This window comes from Epinephelus lanceolatus, chromosome 18 (genome assembly GCF_041903045.1).
Source record: "Epinephelus lanceolatus isolate andai-2023 chromosome 18, ASM4190304v1, whole genome shotgun sequence".
Lineage (NCBI taxonomy): Eukaryota > Metazoa > Chordata > Actinopteri > Perciformes > Serranidae > Epinephelus > Epinephelus lanceolatus.
In genome coordinates, this window is record NC_135751.1 from 19,819,208 (window position 1) to 19,834,541 (window position 15,334).

Genomic DNA, 15,334 nt, shown 5'->3' on the forward strand with positions numbered 1-15,334 from the left:
AGTATATATGGATTTCTTGCTACTTTCACTTCCTAATAGATGGAATTCATGCATGAGAGTTTTATCATTTGTCAATCATTTTGCTTACAAGTTTTTCATGAGTCAACAGCAGACATCTTCTGCAAGATAGAAACTTTGTCTCTGCACACATGTACATACTGTAATTAACACACCTCAACTGTATTTTATCAACAACATGTTCGTCATGAAACTATCAGTGTGTTTCCAGTCAGAGACAGTTCCCTCTGATTTTACACAGAGCTGACACTTGACCTCTTCATTTACATGGAGCTATAAATAAGGAGATGAGGCCTGCAGGTGCATCCTGGGAAGGACCAGAGGGAGGAGTAGAGAGGTGATGCTTCACTGATGGAGGATGAAAACTCAGTTTCATTTGCTCATTTTATCTGATTGTCTTAACGACTGCAAGCGACTAAAACCAGGCAAAGTCACATTAATTTGTCTGTTGTGCTTTTATTGTGAATTAACTCCGAATAAAAATGTTGCTTTATGAAATGTAACATGAATATTCAAGAAAGAAATATGTCTGTTATCTTTGTGTCTGAATTATCAGTGAGATGAGCATCAGGAGAAAAATCAAATCTCATGAAGGTTACACATTTTGTAGCACATTATCATTTTAAATGATGTTTTCATGAGTACAAATAAACACAAACTTTTTCCAACAGTTTTTTTTCTTCTTTTATTGAATGATTGTTGAAAAACGCAGCATTTGCAAAGCTGATACAACACCTCCACCTAACTGTCACAACATTTATTACAAGCATGCAGACACATCTTTTCTAACATGTAAACCTTGTAATGAGCAAACAGCACAAAGAGTAAAGAAGCAGATGTTAAATGCTCATTCTGCTCCTCTACTGTTCTTCAGTGGGACAGTGTGACTTGTTGATGTTTTTCTCTGCAGTCTGGGAGCCCAAAGACACTTTACATGTGTAAACCTTATCCATGTTCCAGTCTGACGTCTGGACGGCCAGATAGCTGCTGATTTGGAAGGTCTGGTCTGCTTGCTGAACAGCGGTGCTGGTAGAGATCCCACTGCTCACTGGACTCCCACCAAGCAACCAGCTCACATCTGCAAAAGGCACAGACTGACTGGACAGACAGACCAGAGAGGCTTTGTTGGACTGGAGCTCAGCACTGGACGGAGGGAAGACTGTCAGGACAGGAGGAGGGAGGCTGGAGCCTGAAGATACACAAAGGACATTCATCAGATAACCAGGAGTCAAATCATTAATACAAAGCATGACAGTAACAGATTCATTATTAGTTCTGTTGACAATATAACAAATACGCTGAAGGAATAAAGCAATTTAGAACATATAGAAATCATCAACTGAAATATTAAGTGTTCAGTTTCTTAAAACACATCACATAAATCAGAAATGTTTTCATTAGTTCAGTATAATTTTCATCTTGGAATAAAATTCATAAAGTCTGTGACTTTCAAAATGGTATTTGAAGTTCAATATAATCATTTGAGTCACTTTTTACATTATGAAATTACAGTAAATCAGTTTTCATTTTTCTTTCATGATGTCTACCATGAAATAAAAATAATTTTAATTTCAAACAGCCACAATGATATTCAGGTAAATTCAAAATTATCGATAAACCTTTTAAGTTTAGTAAATAATCATTGCAAGCACAGTATTTATTACTGACATGAGAAAATAAAATATTTCTGACAGATTTTTATAACGTTGGGTTTTTTCCAATTTCAACACTTGTAGTAAGTTGTAAAAATAAATACACACAATCTTGTAAATGTTGCCCATCTGTAAAATAATTCCTTTACTATTTATAAACTGTAGAATATTTGCAGAAAATACTTAAAATATTGTGATCATTTGCAGATCTTTCCTTTGCCGTCAAACACACAGTCTGGTATCAAAGGAGATGGAAAAGAAAAAAGTCAATATATCGTTCACAAAAACTGCTGAATATTCTAAACAATGAGCAACATATTAAATGGATGATTTTCTCTTGACATGTATCAGAAACATAAAATCTGTCCTGTTTTATGATGAGTTAAAAAGTACTTACTTGTCACAATCAGCTTGGTGCCTTGTCCGAATACCACAGTGATTTAGTTTGAACACATGGCTGTACAAAAACCTCCTGACTCTCACTAATGAGGGGAGTGGAACTGACACATCCTGTTGAGACCAACTTTCACTGTCAACGTCTCTTCACTTCATCAGTCTCATTATATTCCAAAACACTGCTGGACTTGTTTCAAACCACTCATTTGTCTTTATTGGAGTTCATTTATTGTCCGTTCTTGTTTTGTTACATGTTTATATATTTAAATTCATTCATTTTGGTCAGAATTTATAAAATATGTGGTGACTCTCTCACTGAGGTTTTTGTCATGGTGTGAATCACTGTGATACCCTCTCTTTAGCAGAGTCATCCCATGTGTTACAGTAATAGACAGCAGAGTCTCCTGTCTCTGTCCTCTTTATGATGAACTGGTAATCTATGTTTGATGAGGATTTAGAGTTGAATCGGTCTGAGGAGAATCCTGATCCAAATTTGTCTGGTGAACTTTGAGAATGGTGAAATCTCAGAACAAACTGAGGAGTTTCACCAGGAACCTGTTTATACCAATAAACATAATAATTTTCATCTCTCTGAATGTTGCAGTTGAGAACAGCCTCTTGTCCTGTAGAAACTGTGTGGACAGCAGGCGTCTGGGTCAGCACTTTGACTGCATCAACATCTGTCAACATACAGAGAAAAATACATGAGTCAAAGGTTTGTGTGTGAAAATATGGGCTATAAAAGGACTGAGAAGAATATCTTACATGTTAGAGCAGTGATGAGAGTGCAGAGGGTCCCCAGCATGTTGTCAGTGTGTGGTGTAAACGTCCCTTACTGTCCAGCTGAGAGGTGAGCAGGGTTGGAGTGTGAGGAGAAGAGAGACTGAAGCTTATAAAGACACTGACGAGAGGAGAAGTGGAGGAGGAGGAGTTTCACTCAACACTGTCTTCAGTCAATAATAAATAAATAACTTTTTTTATGTTTCCATGTCACATCTTTTACATCAGTGTTAGTAATGTCAAGGGTGGTAGAAATGTAAAAAGTGCTTATATGTTTAATTTGCAAAAAATAAAGTAAATATGATGACATGCTAATATAGTTTTAATGTTTTCCAGCTTCATGTTTTCTTACAATTGTAAATAACAGCACTTTAATCTGTGCATGTAGATGTTAGAAGATCAATGTTGCATTTTCATTTGATTGTCTTTTATCTTCTCTTTCATAACAAATGTTTTTGTGTTTGTGTTTTTGCAACTTTTGTCAGCCAGATCAACTTTGTGCCCAGGTAGGAGAGTGCTTGGTGTGTCATCTGGAAGGAAAGGAGATAAGGAGACCTGGTGGTGGAATGAGGAAGTGCAGGAGTGTATACAGAGAAAGAGGTTAGGGAAGAAGAAGGCCAAACAAAGGGCGTACAACAACTTGTATGATAGGTTGGACAGTAAGGAGGGAGAGACTGATTTATACAGGTTGGCGAGGCAGAGAGATAGAGATGGGAAGATGGAAAGAGTACTTGGAAGAGTTGATGAATGAGGAAAATGAGAGAGAATAAAGAGTAGAAGAGGTGACCATTGTGGAGTAGGACGTAGCAAAGATTAGTAAGGATGAAGTGAGGAGGGCATTGAAGAGGATGAAGAGTGGAAAGGCAGTTGGTCCTGATGCTATACCTGTGGAGGTATGGAAGTGTCTAGGAGAGGCGGCAAGGTCTTAGAGAGTGAGAGGATGCCTGAGGAGTGGAGGAGAAGTGTGCTGGTGCCGATTTTTAACAACAAGAGAGACGTGCAGAGTTGTGGCAACTACAGAGGGACACAGTTGATGAGCCATACAATGAAGCTATGGGAAAGAGTAGTGGAAGCGAGACTAAGAGCAGAGGTGAGCATCTGTGAGCAGCAGTATGGTTTCATGCAAAGAGAAAGTACTACAGATGCAGTATTTGCTTTGGGGATGTTGATGGAGAAGTACAGAGAAGGTCAGAGGGAACTGCATTGTGTCTTTGTAGATCTAGAGAAAGCATATGACAGGGTGCCAAGAGAGGAGATGTGGTATTAAATGAGGAAGTCTGGAGTGGCAGAGAAGTATGTCAGAGGGGTGCAGGACATGTATGAGAGCTGCCGGACAGTGGTGAGGTGTGCTGTAGGTGTGACAGAGGAGTTTAAGGTGGAAGTGCATCAAGGATCAGCTCTGAGCCCCTTCTTGTTTGCTATGGTGATGGACAGGCTGACAGATGAGGTTAGACAGGAATCTCCATGGACTATGATGTTTGCAGATGACACTGTGATGTGTAGTGAGAGCAGGGAGCAGGTGGAGGAAAATCTAGAGAGGTGGAGGTATGCCCTGGAAAGGAGAGGAATGAAGGTTAGTCGTAGCGAGACAGAATACATGTGTGTGAATGAGAAGGACCCAGGTGGAACGGTGAGGTCACAGGGAGTAGAAATAAAGAAGGTGGAGGATTTTAAGTACTTGGGGTCAACAGTCCAGAGCAGCGGAGAGTGTGTGCAAGCACGTTGGAACGGGTGGAGAAAAGCGACAGGAGTGATGTGTGATAGAAGAGTACCAGGAAGACTAAAAGGAGAGGTGTACAAGACGGTGGTGAGACCAGTGATGTTGTTTGGTTTAGAGACATTGGCACTGAGGAAAAGACAGGAGGCAGAGCTGGAGGTAGCAGAGATGAAGATGCTGGGGTTCTCTTTGGGAGTGACGAGGATGGATAGGATCAGGAATGAGTGCATCAGAGGGACAGCTCATGTTAGATGTTTTGGAGATAAAGCCAGAGAGGCCAGACTGAGATGGTTTGGACATGTTCAGAGGAGGGATAGTGAATATATCAGTAGAAGGATGCTGAGGTTGGAAACTTCCAGGCAAGAGGCCTAGAGGAAGACCAAGGAGGAGATTTATGGATGTAGTGAAAGAGGACATGAAGTCAGTTGGTGTGAGAGAAGAGGATACAGAGGATAGGGTTAGATGGAGGCAGATGATTCGCTGTGGTGACCCCTAAAGGGAACAGCCGAAAGAAGAAGAAGAAGGAAGTAGAAACAATGTAGTTGGATTAATATTCACTGCGACTAAACAATAATCACCACTATGTGCACCAGATTTCTCTCAACAAGGGTTTTTTTATTCTGTGACAAAAAAGAAAAAGAAAAACAGTTGCAAATTTCCCAACAGGGTTATGGATCATAACTTTACTTGTGTTGATACTGTGTATTTGTAATAGGCTAATAATACAAAGATACTTCTAACTATTTATGTTGGAATCAAATTGAAGTTTTACAACATTTAAAATATATTTTAAATGTATAAGTGAGGAAGTTACAAGAAGCATTGACTGATGGCTTCACTGCCAGTCAAGATGTATCAGCAGGTCAAAAAGCAGAAGTAGTTAGTGAGGAGGTTTTTGTCACAGTGTAAATCACTGTGATACGTGCTCTGTAGCAGAGTTGTCCCATGTTTGACAGTAATAGACTGCTGAGTCTCCCTCCTCCACATTGTTGATGATCAAACGATAATCTGTTGTTGACTGATGAGTAGATGTGAATTTGGGAGAGGAGAAACCAGAGCCATAGGTTGGAGAGCTTAAGCTGTGATAAAAATATAACACAAACTGAGGAACTCCTCCTGGAATCTGTTTATACCAGCGAGCAGCATCAGTGACAGTCCCCAGGTTACAGTCCATGGTGGCTGTCTCTCCTTTCCTCAGCGTCACAACAGGAGGCTTCTGTGTCACCACCGTCACACCACTCACACCTGGAAACAACAAGATGACATGGAGTCAAGAGAAACACACAGACTGATGAATCCAACATGAGGTCAAAGCTGCAGTAAGTCAGCCTCCTTACATGTTAGAGCAGTGATGAGAGTGCAGAGGGTCCCCAGCATGTTGTCAGTGTGTGGTGTAAACGTCCCTTACTGTCCAGCTGAGAGGTGAGCAGGGTTGGCGTGTGAGGAGAAGAGAGACTGAAGCTTATAAAGACACTGACGAGAGGAGAAGTGGAGGAGGAGGAGTTTCACTCAACACTGTTTTCAGTCAATAATAAATAAATAACTTTTTTTATGTTTCCATGTCACATCTTTTACATCAGTGTTAGTAATGTCAAGGGTGGTAGAAAAGTAAAAAGTGCTTATATGTTTAATTTGCAGAAAATAAAGTAAATATGATGACATGCTAATATAGTTTTAATGTTTTCCAGCTTCATGTTTTCTTACAATTGTAAATTACAGCACTTTAATCTGTGCATGTAGATGTTAGAAGATCAATGTTGCCTTTTCATTTGATCGTCTTTTATCTTCTCTTTAATAACAAATGTTTTTGTGTTTGTGTTTTTGCAACTTTTGTCAGCCAGATCAACTTTGTGCCCAGGTAGGAGAGTGCTTGGTGTGTCATCTGGAAGGAAAGGAGATAAGGAGACCTGGTGGTGGAATGAGGAAGTGCAGGAGTGTATACAGAGAAAGAGGTTAGCTCAGAAGAAGGCCAAACAAAGGGCGTACAACAACTTGTATGATAGGTTGGACAGTAAGGAGGGAGAGACTGATTTATACAGGTTGGCGAGGCAGAGAGATAGAGATGGGAAGATGGAAAGAGTACTTGGAAGAGTTGATGAATGAGGAAAATGAGAGAGAACAAAGAGTAGAAGAGGTGACCATTGTGGAGTAGGACGTAGCAAAGATTAGTAAGGATGAAGTGAGGAGGGCATTGAAGAGGATGAAGAGTGGAAAGGCAGTTGGTCCTGATGCTACACCTGTGGAGGTATGGAAGTGTCTAGGAGAGGCAGCAAGGTCTTAGAGAGTGAGAGGATGCCTGAGGAGTAGAGAAGTGTGCTGGTGCCGATTTTTAACAACAAGAGAGACGTGCAGAGTTGTGGCAACTACAGAGGGACACAGTTGATGAGCCATACAATGAAGCTATGGGAAAGAGTAGTGGAAGCGAGACTAAGAGCAGAGGTGAGCATCTGTGGGCAGCAGTATGGTTTCATGCAAAGAGAAAGTACTACAGATGCAGTATTTGCTTTGGGGATGTTGATGGAGAAGTACAGAGAAGGTCAGAGGGAACTGCATTGTGTCTTTGTAGATCTAGAGAAAGCATATGACAGGGTGCCAAGAGAGGAGATGTGGTATTAAATGAGGAAGTCTGGAGTGGCAGAGAAGTATGTTAGAGGGGTGCAGGACATGTATGAGAGCTGCCGGACAGTGGTGAGGTGTGCTGTAGGTGTGACAGAGGAGTTTAAGGTGGAAGTGCATCAAGGATCAGCTCTGAGCCCCTTCTTGTTTGCTATGGTGATGGACAGGCTGACAGATGAGGTTAGACAGGAATCTCCATGGACTATGATGTTTGCAGATGACACTGTGATGTGTAGTGAGAGCAGGGAGCAGGTGGAGGAAAATCTAGAGAGGTGGAGGTATGCCCTGGAAAGGAGAGGAATGAAGGTTAGTCGTAGCGAGACAGAATACATGTGTGTGAATGAGAAGGACCCAGGTGGAACGGTGAGGTCACAGGGAGTAGAAATAAAGAAGGTGGAGGATTTTAAGTACTTGGGGTCAACAGTCCAGAGCAGCGGAGAGTGTGTGCAAGTAGGTTGGAACGGGTGGAGAAAAGCGTCAGGAGTGATGTGTGATAGAAGAGTACCAGGAAGACTAAAAGGAGAGGTGTACAAGACGGTGGTGAGACCAACAACATTGTTTGCTTTAGAGACATTGGCACTGAGGAACAGACAGGAGGCAGAGCTGGAGGTAGCAGAGATGAAGATGCTGGGGTTCTCTTTGGGAGTGACGAGGATGGATAGGATCAGGAATGAGTGCATCAGAGGGACAGCTCATGTTAGATGTTTTGGAGATAAAGCCAGAGAGGCCAGACTGAGATGGTTTGGACATGTTCAGAGGAGGGATAGTGAATATATCAGTAGAAGGATGCTGAGGTTGGAAACTTCCAGGCAAGAGGCCTAGAGGAAGACCAAGGAGGAGATTTATGGATGTAGTGAAAGAGGACATGAAGTCAGTTGGTGTGAGAGAAGAGGATACAGAGGATAGGGTTAGATGGAGGCAGATGATTCGCTGTGGTGACCCCTAAAGGGAACAGCCGAAAGAAGAAGAAGGAAGTGGAAACAATGCAGTTGGATTAATATTCACTGTGACTAAACAATAATCACCACTATGTGAACCAGAGGATTTCTCTCAACACGGATTTTCTTTATTCTGTGACCAAAAAGAAAAAGAAAAACAGTTGCAAATTTCTAATATTTTGTGATGAGTTGCAAGAGACAATAGTTTTGGTAAACAATGATTTTTTTCCCAACAGGGTTATGGATCATAACTTTACTTGTGTTGATACTGTGTATTTGTAATAGGCTAATAATACAAAGATTCTTAACTATTTATGTTGGAATCAAATTGAAGTGTTACAACATTTAAAATATATTTTAAATGTATAAGTGAGGAAGTTACAAGAAGCATTGACTGATGGCTTCACTGCCAGTCAAGATGTATCAGCAGGTCAAAAAGCAGAAGTAGTTCGTGAGGAGGTTTTTGTCACAGTGTAAATCACTGTGATACGATCTCTGTAGCAGAGCTGTCCCATGTGTTACAGTAATAGACTGCTGAGTCTCCCTCCTCCACATTGTTGATGATCAAACGATAATCTGATGTTGACTGATGAGTAGATGTGAATTTGGGAGAGGAGAAACCAGAGCCATAGGTTGGGGAGCTTGAGCTGTGATAAAACTTCAGTATATACTGAGGAACTCCTCCTGGAATCTGTTTATACCAGTAAGCAGCAGCATTAGTAACAGTCCCCAGGTTACAGTCCATGGTGGCTGTCTCTCCTTTCCTCAGCGTCACAACAGGAGGCTTCTGTGTCACCACCGTCACACCACTCACACCTGGAAACAACAAGATGACATGGAGTCAAGAGAAACACACAGACTGATGAATCCAACATGAGGTCAAAGCTGCAGTAAGTCAGCCTCCTTACATGTTAGAGCAGTGATGAGAGTGCAGAGGGTCCCCAGCATGTTGTCAGTGTGTGGTGTAAACGTCCCTTACTGTCCAGCTGAGAGGTGAGCAGGGTTGGAGTGTGAGGAGAAGAGAGACTGAAGCTTATAAAGACACTGAGGAGAGGAGAAGTGGAGGAGGAGGAGTTTCACTCAACAGTTTTTTTGGTTTACAAATCAACTACAGCATGTATGGGATCTACATCATAAACTTTTTCATCACTTCTGTTGTTAAACACGTCTTCATATTGATTTTAGAAGTCTTTTTATGTTCTTTAAATATGAAATCCAGCTGTGGTATCACATTATTAACACATTAATAGTGTCTGGTAGTATTTTTCCATAAAGGACTGATCACACCCAATAAATACTCCTTCTTAGCTTTAGTTTAATGGTAAATGTGACTTCTCAGGTTGTAATTAAATGCAGTGAACATGATTAAACATCATATCACAAACACTGTTTCCTGCAACAACAAAGGTCAGCGCATCATCAGTCTCTTGACCTACAGGAACATCTTAGTGTTGAACAATGTCCTTTGCAGTGGCATCTCACCATTTCAATGGTGCCCTGAGGAGCTGGTAGTACATCAGTGGTAGTGGGTCTCAACTGGCCTTTATCATCCATGTAGTAGCCATTTTGCAGAGGAATGCTTGCCTGGCCCCAAACTCCAGCTTGCACATGTAGCTCCCCCATCAATAAGCTGCTTCAGCACATCCTCTGTAGGTGGTAGCTCGTTACTCTCTGCCTTATACTGGTCAAAATGTGCCATCTCAGCTCTGGAATGTTTCTTATTGCGATTCCTTTTGAGTAATAGGAAGCACACACAAACCTCGTCAAGTGTTTCTGTTGTTCCTCCGTTACTCTTTAATGATCTGAAAGCATCCTCACAGCTTCAACGATGTCATCCTCAGCTTTAAGGAAGATCTTGAACCATGTTACATTATGCCTAGGTAACACTACATGACTTCAGCCCTGATTTGCCACTAATTTAAAATCATTTGAAATATTTTTTGGATCTTCCCACCAGAGGCCCCAGATAAGATACAACTCAGTGATGGCTCCACACTCACAAAATTGGTGCTCTAACACTAACTGTTCAAAAGTGTGAGGTGAGAAGTCACCAATGCAATGCAGACATTGAGCTAGTAGATAAAACGAGCAGCAAAATAAGGAACAAACATAAAGTTTGGACTGCATTTTGTGTTGTAATGTTTTGAATCTGCTTTTATCCATCCACACGACATTCACTACACTTCAGATTCATACCATTGGCAGAGCTTGTAATTTGGTATCTTTTGTTATAGAGTATCTTTGGAAAGAGTAACAGAGAGAGACAGAGAAGGTGGACTATTGTATACAATGTATAATAATCTGTCATGTTTCTGTAAGTTATTAATTGCCTATGATATTTGTAAGCACCACGAGTTGACACACACATCACAAGACATGAGCCTGTTCCTTAGGGATTCCTCCTGGTAATAGATCTTATACTGCGTGACCCCTTTGGTGCTGCTCAGTCATGTAGTGTGAAACCACAATATCTTCAAGACTCCCAATTACAAGACAAGTTGTGTAGTGTGAACTGAGCTTAAACCAACTCTTGCAAACTGTACAGTCAGCAACAGAAAATGCACTCAGTGTAGATAATGCTTTTGCCTTTCTGGACCTACAATATCCCAGAATGGTTGGATTTGATGACTATTAAATGCAAAAAGTGTTTGTGTAACCATCATTACTACCTGTGAACCAGAGGATTTATATCTAGAAAGATTTATGACATTAATCTGAACTGAGATCAGCAAATGAGAATCTGCTGCAAACTTTCTATAACATGTCGAGTGAGCATGTTGTCTGTTTTGTGTCAGCATGTACACATGACATACTGTATATGACTATCATTAGGAAAGATCTGAAGATTTATGTCAATAAAGTAAAAGGGTTTAGAAGTTTGAAACATGATTTTAATATCTATGTGGGGAAGTTACAAGAAGCATTGACTGATGGCTTCACTGCCAGTCAAGATGTATCAGCAGGTCAAAAAGCAGAAGTAGTTAGTGAGGAGGTTTTTGTCACAGTGTAAATCACTGTGATACGTTCTCTTTAGCAGAGCTGTCCCATGTTTGACAGTAATAGACTGCTGAGTCTCCCTCCTCCACATTGTTGATGATCAAACGATAATCTGATGTTGACTGATGAGTAGATGTGAATTTGGGAGAGGAGAAACCAGAGCCATAGCTTGGGGAGCTATGGCCATGATAAAAACTCAGCATAAACTGAGGAACTCCTCCTGGAATCTGTTTATACCAGTGAGCGTAATGATCAGTAACAGTCCCCAGGTTACAGTCCATGGTGGCTGTCTCTCCTTTCCTCAGCGTCACAACAGGAGGCTTCTGTGTCACCACCGTCACACCACTCACACCTGGAAACAACAAGATGACATGGAGTCAAGAGAAACACACAGACTGATGAATCCAACATGAGGTCAAAGCTGCAGTAAGTCAGCCTCCTTACATGTTAGAGCAGTGATGAGAGTGCAGAGGGTCCCCAGCATGTTGTCAGTGTGTGGTGTAAACGTCCCTTACTGTCCAGCTGAGAGGTGAGCAGGGTTGGAGTGTGAGGAGAAGAGAGACTGAAGCTTATAAAGACACTGAGGAGAGGAGAAGTGGAGGAGGAGGAGTTTCAACACTCAACAGTTTTTTGTTTTAACTTCATGAATCAGCTACAGCATGTATGGGATCTACATCATAAACTTTTTTAGTCTGTTTATGTTCTTAAAATATGAAATCCAGCTGTGGTATCACATTATTAACACATTAATAGTGTCTTGCAGTATTTTCCATAAAGGACTGTGCACTCCAAATGAATACTCCTTCATGACTTTAGTTTAATGTTAAATGTGATTTCTCAGGTTGTAATGATGTAATGTATCTTTATGTATTTACTTTTGTTTTCACTACACGATTTTATGACTTCACAATCGTGTAATGTGACATAGTGACTTTCAGAATGGGCAGAAAAGTCGTATAGTGTGTACCAGGCATAATACAAGTCCTGAGTCTGACCTGTCTGTCAGCGAGTCCTCCTCCACCTTTTTTTAGACTCCACCGTAGACAACGGCAGCATTTCTCCGACCACATAGCGAGCCACAAGCTCTGTGGCTTCTTTCAGACTGATAGGTTTAACGTTATCTCCGTTATTAGAACCAAAAGACAGTTGTTGCTGTTTCGGAGCTGAAGGACCAGCGTTCTAAAAGTAACAGAAGTAACTGATGGCTCGTAGAAAATGTACTCAAGTACTTGATTACTCAAACAGCAAACTAACGCGTTAGGTTACATGTTACTCCAAAAAGTAATCAAAGTACTCTACAGCTAACTAGCTAATATGCAAAAATAATTACAGGTGCCGCACAGTGATGTAGCGTTAGCTAGCTCACATGCTGTCATAATCTCTGCCTCCATGTTGCCTGCCTGACTGCCTATCTGCTTGTCTGTTTTGCTTGCTGACATGTAGCTTAAATGTGCATTGCGTTTTGTTGGGAACTGCCCATTGGTTCGACAGCCCATTGATTCAACATCCCATTGTTCTACCACATTAAACTCATTGTTCCGAAGTCCGATCCAAAATCATCATGATGCCCTGTGGTTAAGGTCTGGTTAGGTTTAGGCACAAAAACCACTTGGTTAGGGTCAGGAAAAGATCATGGTGTGGGTTAAAATGAAAAAGAAAGTGACAAACACATAAGCCGTGAGCCTGCTCCGCCTCAAGCCGGTCGTTGCGCACCATACGTCCGCCGCGAGCCGTTCAGCACTGTGGACAGTCGGACTAATGGGATGATGAACCAATGGGCTGTCGAACCAATGACATGGACCCATTTTGTTTTGCATTGTTCTGTATTGTTTTGCTCCTGGTGTCCTGCCAATATGTTGCATGGCTACTATGTTTGTCTGTTTGCCTGATGTAGCCTACCTGCTGGCTGAAGCTTATTTTCCTGTTTTTTAATGTGCTTGATGTGCTTTCAATTGTGATTCATGTGCCACTTCTTGTCTTTTACTGTGTGGGTTATGCCTTCTATTCTGATCCATGTGCTTTCATACATGCTGTATATTTTACTGTTATTACAAAATGTCTATTGTAATGTTTAGCTGGCATTTAACACCTTGCCTGGGGACTGCAGTTGGAAACTAGCTACTCAGCTAAAACTGGCACATTTACAGAAGTGTTCATTAATATGCACTGTCCCTGTACAAATAAATAAATAAATGAAATGAAATGAAATGAAATGAAACGATTCCAAGGTAACAGTCAGCCTGTCAAAAATGTTGTGTACTGTTAACTAATAGGTTTTATGAATAGGCTGATTTATCTTGGCTAATAATATGTTAGATTCATGTTAATGTGGATTTTAAGACACATTTTGCTTACTAAAACTTTCATTAGTTATTCAGATTATTTAGAGGTCATTTGGTGGCCCACCTATAGTAACTGTGAGGACACCCTAGGGGTCACGGACCCCCTGTTGAAGACCCAGGAGCTAGTAGATAAAATGATCAGCAAAGGTGAAGTTTGTACTGCATTTTGTGTTGTAATGTTTTGAATCTGCTTTCACACAAGACATGACTTTAGTTTTTGTAACTCTAAGGCCAGATGATCTTTCGGCCGCTTCATGAAGACGCAAAAATGAAACTGGATAACTATTAAATGCAAAAAGTATTTGTGTTAAAATTATCACCACCTGTGCAGCAGAGGATTTATATTTTATTATCTAGAAAGATTTATGACATTAATCTGAATTGAGATCAGCAAATGAGAATCTGCTGCAAACTTTCTATAACATGTTGAGTGAGCATGTTGTCTGTTTTGTGTCAGCATGTACACATGACATACTGTATATGACTATCATTAGGAAAGATCTGAAGATTTATGTGAGTAAAGTAAAAGGGTTTAGAAGTTTGAAACATAATTTTAATATCTATGTGGGGAAGTTACAAGAAGCATTGACTGATGGCTTCACTGCCAGTCAAGATGTATCAGCAGGTCAAAAAGCAGAAGTAGCTAGTGAGGAGGTTTTTGTCACAGTGTAAATCACTGTGATACGTGCTCTTTAGCAGAGCTGTCCCATGTGTGACAGTAATAGACTGCTGAGTCTCCCTCCTCCACATTGTTGATGATCAAACGATAATCTGATGTTGACTGATGAGTAGATGTGAATTTGGGAGAGGAGAAACCAGAGCCATAGGATGGAGAGCTCCAGCTGTGATAAAACCTCAGTATATACAGAGGAACTCCTCCTGGAATCTGTTTATACCAGCGAGCCTCACTGTTAGTCACAGTCCCCAGGTTACAGTCCATGGTGGCTGTCTCTCCTTTCCTCAGTGTCACAACAGGAGGCTTCTGTGTCACCACCGTCACACCACTCACACCTGGAAACAACAAGATGACATGGAGTCAAGAGAAACACACAGACTGATGAATCCAACATGAGGTCAAAGCTGCAGTAAGTCAGCCTCCTTACATGTTAGAGCAGTGATGAGAGTGCAGAGGGTCCCCAGCATGTTGTCAGTGTGTGCTGAGAATGGCCTTGTAACTTGGAAAGTCAGCTTACTGCTGACAGATCAGAGGCTTTGGAGGATGAGGAGAGGAGGTGCTGGAGGAGCAATTTAATAGCACACTGAAACTGAGAGTGACTGACAGGAGGAGGAGCTTTGCTTCAGTCTGCATGCTTTCTTACATTTGTTGACCTCAGATCCTCTGTGGAGGGAAATGTCTTTACTTTATTCATTATTGTCAATTTAGCTGAAAACTTTCATTGACAAAATACAATGATGTCATGATGTACAGAAGCCCACAGTATATATGGATTTCTTACTACTTTCACTTCCTAATAGATGGAATTCATGCATGAGAGTTTTATCATTTGTCAATCATTTTGCTTACAAGTTTTTCATGAGTCAACAGCAGACATCTTCTGCAAGATAGAAACTTTGTCTCTGCACACATGTACATACTGTAATTAACACACCTAAGAGCTCAACTGTATTTTATCAACAACATGTTCGTCATGAAACTATCAGTGTGTTTCCAGTCAGAGACAGTTCCCTCTGATTTTACAGAGAGCTGACACTTGACCTCTTCATTTACATGGAGCTATAAATAAGGAGAGGAGGCCTGCAGGTGCATCCTGGGAAGGACCAGAGGGAGGAGTAGAGAGGTGATGCTTCACTGATGGAGGATGAAAACTCTGTTTCATTTGCTCATTTTATCTGATTGTCTTAACGACTGCAAGCAAC

General features: G+C 41.0%; 1 protein-coding gene across 3 annotated transcripts; it reads right to left on the bottom strand.

The window, feature by feature from the left end:
- Positions 1-677: 677 nt before the first annotated feature.
- Positions 678-14,679, bottom strand: LOC144458701 (immunoglobulin lambda-1 light chain-like). Of its 3 annotated transcripts, none has more exons than XM_078161803.1 (4): positions 14,560-14,679; positions 11,137-11,466; positions 2,068-2,097; positions 678-1,207 (listed from the first exon to the last, which is right to left on the bottom strand). In XM_078161803.1, the coding sequence occupies exons 1-4, from the start codon at positions 14,597-14,599 to the stop codon at positions 879-881; spliced, it is 729 nt and encodes a 242-aa protein (XP_078017929.1). In that variant the 5' UTR covers positions 14,600-14,679; the 3' UTR covers positions 678-878. The 3 variants fall into 3 exon arrangements, with proteins under 3 accessions (XP_078017929.1, XP_078017928.1, XP_078017927.1); XM_078161802.1 differs by lacking the exon at positions 11,137-11,466 and adding an exon at positions 14,138-14,467; XM_078161801.1 differs by lacking the exons at positions 11,137-11,466; positions 14,560-14,679 and adding exons at positions 2,414-2,746; positions 2,832-2,924.
- Positions 14,680-15,334: the final 655 nt, after the last annotated feature.

Excerpts from the sequence above, each read along its gene's own strand:
- LOC144458701 (XM_078161801.1), bottom strand. The coding sequence starts at position 2,871 with ATGCTGGGGACCCTCTGCACTCTCATCACTGCTCTAACAT. Across the intron at positions 2,747-2,831 it reads TCTCATCACTGCTCTAACAT|ATGTTGATGCAGTCAAAGTG; the intron begins GTAAGATATTCT and ends GTATGTTGACAG. Across the intron at positions 1,208-2,067 it reads CACCAAGCTGATTGTGACAA|GCTCCAGCCTCCCTCCTCCT; the intron begins GTAAGTACTTTT and ends GTGTATCTTCAG.